We start from the raw sequence: 10,347 nt of genomic DNA, 5'->3' as shown, positions 1-10,347 counted from the left end.
TCACCTTCAAGCCCGTGAGCTGTGTTTAGGCGGCGAAGGAGGTGGGCAAATTTCCAAAGCCCTGCAGGACATCCTGAGCTCCCAGCAGCGTCAGCAGGAGCAGAACCAGCCCTGCCAGGGCCCTGGACCCGAAGATGACGGAGTCCCTGCAGGACAAGCCCCCGGTGCGGTAGGGCAGCGCTGGGGGGGTACGGCTGCGGGGCACCAGCTGCATTTTGGTGCTGGTGCTGTGCCTGCTCAGCTGGCTGTGGGGGTCACACTGCTGCTTGGGGAGCGGGAGGAGAGGTGCTGGGGTGTGCGGGTCAGGGTGGGGTGGCTGGGAAAGGTTTGTGCTGGGGTCCGGAGGGCAGAAAGGGGAGCGAGGACTGGCTGGGCTCTTTGGGGGAGGATGACGCCCAGTCCAAAGCTAGGAGCTGCTCTTTTTACGGTGTATGAGGATGGGGCCAGAGGATGCTCAGGGTGCAAAATGACCCCGTGCAAGTGGAGTTTGAAAATGCAAGTGAAATCAGCAAGTGCCACTCAGGAATAAATCCAGGCGTCCCTTCCCGAAGCACCAGCTCTGTAGATCTCCCATTTCCTGCTGGGCATGCTGAAAATAAAACCACTGCCATACAGCCCCTTGGAGGGCCTCTGAGGCTCTGCCACAGACCTCTCCATTCCCTAACCCCTAGATCATGACCCGAATGCATTGGCACGGGTTTCCACAGACAGGGAACACCCGGGATCCCATGCCTGAGTGCCTCGTGTTGGGCCAGAGCAGTGGGTGATGCAGTAACGCCCCGGACCCTTTGGGTCTGTGCCTCCATCACCAGTCCTCAACACTGGTCCCCATCACCAGTCCCCATTACCGTCTCTGAACCCCTCCAGCCAAGTTCCTGCATCCCACACGGGGCAGGGAGCAATTCCTCAGTCTGTCCTCGGGCCTGACCCAGAGTCCAGCCCAAGCCTGCTGGGCTCCTGGGACCTGCTCACGAGACACAGACTCTGGTTGCCTTGTCTGCAGGGCAGGTTGTGCTGCTGGCCGTGCCCAGGAGGCAGCTGTGGAGCTGGGCTCTCCGATCTCCCAGCTCCAGTGAGAGCTGGAATCGCCCATGGTCCACTCCACCCTCAGCGAAGGCGATGTATTTCACACCCCTTTGTGCTCCTCAGAACACACCGGCACACACAGAGGCACCTCTCCAGCACCACACACCCGGGTCACGGCCGTCAGCTGGGCTCGAGGTGGCTCCCAGCATCTCAAAAGAGCCCACAGGGCTGGCAAGCAGCGAAGGCATTTGGGCCACTGCGCCCGGCGCTGCCGGTGGGGAGCAGCGGGGCCGCTGCAGCGGGGTGGGGGCAGAAGAGGAAGGAAACGGGCCGAGCGGCGTCTGTGCGCACAGCCTGGGCCACGACAAACAGGAAGAGTGGCAGGGCTGCGGCAGGAGGCAGCGAGCTCCTGAGGGCATCGCAGGAAGGATGTGCAGCGGCCCAAGGGCAGGCAGACCTGTCCTACCTGAGCCCGACCCTCCGGGGACCTGCCTGCCCCATTCCCTGCCCCGCTGGGGTGGTCCCAGCTGCAGAGGGGCTGCGGGTGGCACCGCCAGGTGGATCCTGGCCACGTCACCCATGGCTGGGCACGGCGGGTGCGAGATGGTGCGCCCTGGCTGGGAACGGCACCGGGTGAGGGGATGCAGGCAGTGTGGCACGGGTGGGGGACCCATCCTCGGTCCCCACGGGGTGGCACGTGGCAGTGCCAAAATGCCACGTGAAGCCACGCTCGACCCTCTGCCAGCATCCCCATCCCCATGGCCAGGCTCCCACCCGTCTCTCCGTGTCCCCACAGCCGGCCCAGGCTGTGGCCGGGCGCAGAGGGCACCGCGTGCCCCATGGGCCCTGGCGGAGACACCCCTGGGTGCACCCCAGGATTTGGGGGGAGGCGAGGCTGCGTCCACCGTCACGCGACGGGGGTTTGCCGGCGGGGAGCGGGGCTGGGGCTGCAGGCAGCCCGGCGGAGCCGAGCTGCGGCGATGTGGCCGGTATGTGTGTGGGCGGCAGGCAGGGTGGGGGAGAAGGAGGGAGAGGAAGCGGCAGAGGCAGCAGCTCCTTTGATAAGCAGCTTCCTGAACACTTTCAAACCCTGGTGTTAGACCGACACGCGCGGCGCCCGCGGCCCTGTGCCGGCCCGGACGGAGCCCATGCCTCGGGGCAGCAGGTAGGCAGCCCCCAGCCCGCGGGCGCAGTGGCGATGGTCCCGTGGCACCCTTCGGAGAGGGGACTCCCCACGGGCAGCTCCAGGCCCTGGTGACTCCGTGCCCTGGGCATGTGCTCGCCCGCAGGCAGTGCAGGTGCCCGGGGCAGGGTTGGGATGCCGGCGGGGAGGTGGGGATGCTCTCCGTGCAGGTGCCGGGAGCTGAGGCTCTTCCCAGGGTCCTGCTGCGTGCCAGGGGCTTGCTGGGGCATCTCCCAGGTGTTTCGTGGCTGGCGTGCAAGGGGCGGTGTTGGGGTGGCAGCCTGCTGCTCCCGGCTTGGAGGGGTGCCCGTGGCACTGGGGGCAGGTGCAGGATCCGCTGGGATCAGCCGGTGGTGCCTCGGTTCCCGGGGAGCTCCTGCACCCCCGCAGCATGGGGCACGGGGACGGTGCATGTGGTGGTGGTGGCACTGCCACCATGTGAACGCTCATCCCTCCAGGCCAGAAACGCTGCTGGGCAGAGAGGAGTCACAGGGAATAGCTCCTGCCCCGGCCATGTTCCCAAAACTCGCGGCCGTGGCTGTGCTGGGGTCCTCCCTGTCTTTGTACATCCGCAGGGGTCCCCAGGGTCTGGCTCTCCGCAGGGACCCCCGTGAGCTGCTGGGGTATCTGGGACCCCGCTCTGTGCCCACTGCTCTGACCCTGCAGCAACCCCTGTCCCGTTGGGGCCATCTCCCCTCGCGGGGGAAGCCGGGGACGGCAGGAGGACCTCTGCCCGCTGCTGCCCGGCCGTGACCCAACATCGCCCGAATCTCCCTGCCAGGGGCTGGTGCTGGTGGAGCCCTGGCAGCCTCCTCCAGCTGGGCCACCCCAAAGCCTCTTGCTCAACCACCCGGATAAAACAGTTTCCTCTTGACAGCTGCTGAGCCCTGCGGGATGGAGGAGGCCGTTCCGGGGCCATTCCCTTCCTCGCCATAGCAGTGAGGCTGCTCAGGGAGCCTGGCCCTGCACCCTGTGTCTCTGAGCATCCTCGCGACGCCTTCTGCTGCCAGACATCCCCTGGGGGCTTCTACCCCCCGAGGGCAGCCCATGAGCCCCCAGCCCTCCTCATCTCACCCACCGGCCCCAGCTCTCCCGCCTCCTTGCTGTGTCCCCAGGGCGAAGCAGGCGTGCTGGGGAGGTGCGAGCTCCCCGGGGATGTGGAGGGCGGTCTGGGCTCCCCCAAAACCAGCCCATGTTGCGCAGCACAGAGCGTGGGCGTCCTCCTCTTGGTGCAAGCAGACGTCAGCTTATGCCGTGCCCGGGCTCATCAGCGGGCGCTGCGAAGCCTGCAGTGACCGTGCCAGGAGCTGTCCCCGTGCCACCCACCCGGCCCCACGGGTGCTGGCAGCAGGGCCCACGGTGCCAGGGCAGCTGAGCACCCAAACCGCATCCCTTGCTCCGGCACAGCCCCATTCTGGACACCCCACCAAGGGGTTTGGCAGCCTCACTGCACCTCTCTCACCCGCCTTGTGTTTTCCAGCCGCTTCTCCTCTGATGGCTCCTTGATCCCTCGGGAGCTGAGGGCCGCCCGCTGCCACCCGCCGTGCTTCAGGTCGAGGGCTCCGTGGCTGCCGCAGCATGGTACAGACCTGCTTGGTGTGCTCCGGAGTTCATAAGGGCAGCCTGACCCCGCGGGCAGCCAGGGGGGACATGGAGAGGACGGAGAAGCCCAGCCCGTCCGCTAAGAAGCACGTGCGGCTCCAGGAGAGGTGAGCACGGCCGGGCAGGGTGATGCTCGCAGCCCAAACCCCGCACTGCCCATCGTGGGCTCCCCAAAACCCCCTGCCCCTGCCCGGCCCCATTGCCTGTGCCACAGGGGGGTCAGCCGGGGACCCTTTGCCTCGCAGGAGGGGCTCCAACGTGTCGCTGATGCTGGACATGAGCTCGCTGGGCAGCGTGGAGCCCATCCAGCCCGTCTGCACGCCGCGGGACATCACGCTGCAGTTCCTGCGGACGTCCAGCCGCGTGCTGAGCAAGGAGGAGCTGCAGCAGCGCGCCCAGAGCCTGGCCCAGCTCCAGGAGGAGTTTTCGGTGAGATGCCCCCGGCCCCTCGCCCTCCTCGCACGGGGATGCTCGCGGTGGGGGGCTGGTGGGGCTTGGGAGCTTTCCCACGGGAGATGAAGGCTCTGAGCCCAGCAGCACCAGGGGCAGGGGATGTGGGAGGACATTTTGGGGGGGGACACGGTGCCAAGCTCTTCTCACAGCCTGGGGCTGTCTGTAAGGTGTTCCACCACAGCCGGGGTGAGGACGGGGCTCATCCCAGCAGCTGGGGTCTCTGGGGATGCCGACAGGTCCTGGGGCAGCGTCCCATTGCCTGTGGGGCCAGCCCCGCCACGCCGAGGGGACGCAAGCAGCATCAGGAGGCTTTTCCTCAAAACTGTTCTCCTCCCCCTGCAGAAAATCCCACCCAACTTCGTCAGTCCGGAGGAGCTGGAGATCCCTGGACATGCCTCCAAGGACAGATACAAAACCATCCTCCCCAGTACGTGCTCCCCTTTGTCCCACGTCCGCCCAGGTGCCCTGAGCAGGGGGACGCGCGGCTGTGCTTCCGGGTGGCCCCGGTGGCCCTGCTGTGCTTGTTCCCACCTCGGCTGTGCTGCAGGGGTCCGTGCCGTGCTGGGGGTGGTTTGTGGGGACGCCTTGGGGTGTGCAGCACAAGACAGCCCAGCCTGGGATGCTCCCTGATGCTGTGGGGCCTTACACACCCCGAGGGCACGTCGCTGGGGGTGTAAGGACTGAGGACGTTATTGGAGGTGGTGTCAGTGGGAGGGAGCTCACAGTCCCCGGGGAATTCCTGCCTTGTCTTCTAGATCCCGAGAGCCGGGTGTGCCTCAGGAGGGCAGGGAACCAGGAGGAAGACAGCTACATAAATGCCAACTACATCACGGTGAGTGCCCGGCCTGGCCGGAGAGAGGCTGGTGGTGTCCTGGGTCACCTCCTGTCGCACAGCACCCTGCAGCTGGGGACCAGGGTGCGACCTTCCCAGCACCTCGTTCTCGACCCTTCCAGCATCTTCCCCTGCAAACAGCCCCCTCCCGGCTGCAGCCTCGTGTTGTGCAGGACCGTACCTCACCCCAAAACTGGCTCATGTCGGGCAGGTGCCGGCTTTGCCTGGCTCCTCGGCTTCCTTCTGAGCAGTTCTCACGTCAGCATCCTTCTCCCTGTGACCTGCCGGGGTGCTGGGAGGCAGAGGAGGGTGTGTGGGTGATGAGAACAGCACGGGAAGGCAGGACTCAGGAAGGCAGCCCACCGAAGTGCCCTCTGGCAGGACCGGCAGACCTGCTGGGAGGTGGTTTGGGGGCACACAGTGGACCTGGACTGCCTCCAGGACTCAAAACACCTCCAAGCTTTTCTATTTTCTTTGGATATTTTACACTGCTGGGAAGCAGCCGTGCAGGCAGGGGGTGCCTGGAGCAGGGGCAGGGCAGGAGCCTTTGCCAGCCTCCCCTCGAGGTGCCCCCCAGAGCCTTGGGGGGAGGCAGCGCTGGTGGGGCCCAGCTGGGAGCACCCCAGGCCCTTTTTGGAGCGGGGTTTGACGCCTCCTGCTTTCCCCTTGGCAAAAAGCCGAGCTCTGTTTCGCCAAGCATCCATCACACTGGGTGCTGTCACCCCAAAACCGGGGGATGCTTGGAAGGAGAGTGGGTGCACGTGGCTTGCTGCCGGGCTTGGAGGATGGAGAGGATGCCCAGTAGCTCCTGGTCGGGTCCATGAAAGGATTTAAGGGCAGGTTTAGGAGGAAATAGCCAGCGTAGCTCAGCCTCTCGCCTGTAGAGAAATTCCAGCACCACTGGCAGGGTCGGGACACAGACCCCCTTGCACCCCAGGGCCCCCCATCCCTGACGGCCCCTGTGCTTGGCAGGGCTACGCGGGGCGCCCCCGGGAGTACATTGCCACCCAGGGGCCCATGCCGAACACCGTGACCGACTTCTGGGAGATGGTGTGGCAGGAGGAAGCGCCCCTCATCGTCATGATAACCAAGCTGGAGGAGCGCAAAGAGGTACCGCCGTCCCTCCCCTGGCCTCGGCACAGCGCCCCGGCCTGGGGCAAGGGGTGGGGTGGGGGAACAACAACAGCCACAGGGCGGTGGGAGGCCAAAGGAGGCTCTGAGCACCCACTTGATTCCCTGCTTTGCTCCCAGAGGCTACCTCCTTGGAGGAGGAGGTCCCCTGGGGTGCAACCTTGGCCCCATGCAGCAACACCTCTCCCCCTCTGGTGGCCTCTCTCTGAGCACACTTTGCCCGCTGGATAATAGTATAAAGAGAATTAGGGCAACCCCTGGGAGCTCCCAGCTGTGGATCCAGGTGGGGATGGGAGCCAGCAGCGCCGTGCCCTGCGTGGTGGTGGCACTGTGCCTGGGCTGGGATTGCTGGCTCTGGCATGGGGAAACTCCCCAGCTCTTTCCCAACCGATGCAGCATCCTTTATGGTGGCAGGACGTGTGTGGATGGGGATTGCCATGCAGGCCCAGGGTCTGAAAGCCATAGGGAATGGCACAAGGAAGGGAGCAGGTGGAGAGGGATCTGTCCTACTTGTCCACCTCCACCTTTCCTGCACCCCCACACCTCCCCAGGTGATGCCCCTTCCCAAAAGCACCGAGCAAAGGGCAGCTTATACACACAGTGGGGGCCCCGAGCACCTCTGCAGCCCCAAACCCTGCCGTATCCCTGCAGAAATGCGTCCACTACTGGCCTGAGAAGGAAGGCACCTACGGCCCCTTCACCATCCGTGTGCAGGGGGTGAGCGAGTGCGTGGAGTACCTGGTCCGGGACCTCTCCATCCAGGTGAGTCCGAGCCCTGTCCTGGGGGCCGGTGGGGGACCCTGGCAATGTCCCCACACCCCCAGGCTCTCTAGCTTCTCTATCAGCCCGTCGCTCTTTGCACCGTGCCTTAAGGCCCGTCGGTGCTCCGTGGTCACCCTGGGCTGGATTCAGGGGGGTTGTGGGGACGGCACGGGGACGTGCTGCTGCTGCTCCCTGCCGGGGTCGTGCCACATCTGGGGATGGAGGAGAGGTCCTGGGGCTGACTCTTGCCCCAACGGGGCACTTGCACACCCAAAAGTGTCCCTGGCCCCAGGGTCGCTCCCAGAGGCTCAGGAGGAGAGGTGAGGAGAGCAGGTGAGGTGGGCACAGGCTGCCCAGCCCTGCTTGAGCACAGCTCCGCACCTCCCTCTGGCCCCGCACGGTGAGTCTGTGCTCCCACATCCTTATTTCTCTTCCTTCTGTGCTGGAAAAGCTGCAAGGTGAACGCCGCCAGGTCAAACACATCCTCTTCCCTTCCTGGCCGGACCAGCAGACGCCCGAGTCAGCCAAGCCCCTGCTGCACTTGGTGTCCAAGGTGGAGGAGACGCTGCAGGCTGCGGCCAGCCCGGGGCCCATCGTTGTGCACTGCAGGTAGCTCGTCCCCCTCGCCCCGACGTGTCCCCTGCCTTGGGGTCACCCTCACCCATGAGCTGGTCCCGCTGGGGTGCAGAAATCCCTGGCGTTCCCCGAGCAGATGCGTTCAGATTAACTCCTGCCCTGGCTTTGGGATAGCAGCACTGGCACGGTGCACAGCACCCAGTAAAAAAACCTGGTTTGTTTCCAGTTCTGTGGACACAGAGCAGGGAGCCGGGGAGCTCTGCAGGACCAGGATCCATCTACCAGACCCGTGGCAGCCTCCCTGGAGGAGGTGGCCTCTGAGAGTTTTCCACAGTCCCTGCACCATGCAGGGACAGAGGCACAGGCTGGTTTTGGGCTCCCAAAGAGGGCTTGGCTGGGCTGGCCACCACGACGAGACCCCCTTGCAATGGTGCCAGCCTGAATCTGGTGGTACCTGGCTAAGAAAGCTGGGACTGGGACCCCAAATCCCTCTAGGAATAAATCAGGGCAGCACACCACTCAGGGATTACACCCAGCTTGGACAGAGCAGTGCTGTGGGTGCTCAGCACAGCCGTGTCCGTCCTGCAGCGCAGGCATCGGCCGGACGGGCTGCTTCATCGCCACCAGGATCGGGTGCCAGCAGCTGAAGGACACAGGAGAGGTGGACATCCTGGGCATCGTGTGCCACCTCCGCATTGACAGGTCGGTGCTCGGGGCAGGCTGCCCCTCGCGGGGTGCTGCTGGGGGCCGAGCCTGGGAGGAGGGATAGGGGGGAGCGCGGGGACGGGCAAAGCAAAAAGGTGTGGAGGATGAATTTTGATGGAAACTGGATTTCTGAAAGATGGAGATGTGGCAGCGGCAAAGAGTGCCCATGGGCTGGTTGTGCTGTCAGGGTTACGGTAGCTCTGGGGACCTGAGGACACGAGGGAGAGCGGCCCCAAACCTGGCAGCTGGCGCGCTCCTTCCAGCCCAGCCACTGAACTCAGAACCGTGCTGATTTGAGAGAAGCATTGGTAGGATTACCTCCCAAACCGCTGCTGATCTGCATTTTGAACAGCCCAGCAATGCTGCTGAGCCCAGGCACCCTTTGGGGAGCTCCGGGGCTGTTTCGGGTGCACCCGGGCAGGGTGGGTGACGCAGGAACGTCCGTGTGCCGAGAGCTTTGGCGATGTCAGCGGCTCCTGCCCTTCCCTTGCAGGGGCGGGATGATCCAGACGAGCGAGCAGTACCAGTTCCTCCATCACACTCTAGCTCTGTACGCTTCCCAGCTGCCGGAGGAGGGAGGCCACTAGCGCTGGGCTCCCACCGCTGCCCGGCCTCGCTCCGACCTCCCCGGCGCCAGCCTCGGGGCTGCCTCCACTGAGCCCGCTCCTCCTCTGCCCGGCCACGCAGCACGGCGTGGGGAAGCCTCCCTGGAGAACCACGGCTGAGAAAACCCATTGGGATCATGGCATCGTGACCCCGGGGACAAGAAAAACTTTCGGGAGGGGGTTGCCCAGGGGATGCGGGGGGTGCTCAGGGTGCCTGCTGCTGGCACAAGGTGGATCCCACCCGTGGAAAGAAGCTTTGCCTTTTTAAATTGTTTTCTCCTCAACCAGAAGAGCAAGCCGTGCGGAGGATCTGAAGGCTACGGTTTGCCTTGTAGCTGCCCAGAAAGCGGCGTCCCGCTAGATGCGGAGCCGGCACCGTTACAGGGAAATAACCAGAGCCTCTCCGGGCTGCGCATCGCCCACGGGCAGAGGCTGCCCCGTGCGGGGCCGGGCTTGCTCCAAACACTCCTCGATGCTCTTCTGGCTAGAGATCCACCCTGACAAATAAGACACACCTCGGTACTATAAAGGTGTCCTCCTAAAGACCCACCTTGACAATTGGGTGCCAAAGGCATTCTGGCGGTTGCCGCCGTTACGTGGCTTGCTTTCCTCTCTGCCTTCAGCCATCGCCTCCCCTCCAGCCTTAAAGCCGAGGAGACTCCCGAGTGCGTCTGCAGTCCGGCCAGCAACCTGTTCCCCATGGCCACCCAGCCTTTTGTTACATGAGGGTTGGGGCTTCGTGTTCTCATTTTTTAATTTTTTTTTGTTGGAATCAGAGCAAAATAATACACGGGTTTGGTTTTGTTCATTTTTTTTGTTGTTGTTGTTGGAATCAGAGCAAAATAATACCCAGGTTTAGTTTTTATTTTATTTTTTTTTCACTGATAAATTCAGTGAAACATTTTAGCACAAAGAATGGAAGTGGAAATATTCCATAAAATATTTTAAATCTATTCCATTCCGGTTTTCAGCTGGTGAGCTTCACGCACCCTTCTGAGGACTTTTTGCTGTATAAAAGCAGTAAGTGAGCGAGTGAAGCAGCCTTGTCCAGGAATGGGGAGTGAGCAGAAACCAGCTTTTTCTGCCTAATCTCACCGGTTATAAGTACCAGACTCGGTGGTCCTTACCAGTCGTTCTCATGTACAAACTCTCCAGGTGGAGCATCCACCAGGGCACCTGCTATAGCGCAACAAAGCGACGGCAAAACATCTGCCCACCGTGGGGGACAAATCCTTTTGGTGAAATGTCTCAGAGTGAATGGAAGAGTGACCGTGAGAGTCCCCCACAGCAGGAAAACCCCGTGTCTGCAGGTGCAGGGCCATCCTTCCACCAAGGTGGCTGGGTGCTCCGGCCGAGGAATCGCCCCGTGCTGGCTGCCAGCTCAGACCTTTGTGGCTCCCCGTGTGGGTGAGCCTGCCTGGATGGGTGCTGCGGGGGTACCCCTCTCTCTGCAGGGCTCCCACCCTCCGCCA

General features: G+C 63.6%; 1 protein-coding gene across 2 annotated transcripts; it reads left to right on the top strand.

Annotated features, from left to right (window-relative positions):
* Positions 1 to 9,828, top strand: PTPN7 (protein tyrosine phosphatase non-receptor type 7). Of its 2 annotated transcripts, none has more exons than XM_048071012.2 (10): positions 1 to 169; positions 3,690 to 3,918; positions 4,057 to 4,240; positions 4,607 to 4,691; positions 5,020 to 5,096; positions 6,069 to 6,206; positions 6,879 to 6,989; positions 7,441 to 7,598; positions 8,154 to 8,267; positions 8,764 to 9,828. In XM_048071012.2, the coding sequence occupies exons 2-10, from the start codon at positions 3,788 to 3,790 to the stop codon at positions 8,855 to 8,857; spliced, it is 1,092 nt and encodes a 363-aa protein (XP_047926969.1). In that variant the 5' UTR covers positions 1 to 169; positions 3,690 to 3,787; the 3' UTR covers positions 8,858 to 9,828. The 2 variants fall into 2 exon arrangements, with proteins under 2 accessions (XP_047926969.1, XP_013052502.2); XM_013197048.3 differs by lacking the exon at positions 1 to 169 and adding an exon at positions 1,054 to 2,191.
* The last annotated feature ends 519 nt before the right edge of the window (positions 9,829 to 10,347 follow it).

This window comes from Anser cygnoides, chromosome 25 (assembly GCF_040182565.1).
Source record: "Anser cygnoides isolate HZ-2024a breed goose chromosome 25, Taihu_goose_T2T_genome, whole genome shotgun sequence".
Classification (NCBI taxonomy): domain Eukaryota; kingdom Metazoa; phylum Chordata; class Aves; order Anseriformes; family Anatidae; genus Anser; species Anser cygnoides.
The sequence above is the reverse complement of the archived record's forward strand: the minus strand, read 5'-3'. Positions and strand labels throughout refer to the sequence as shown.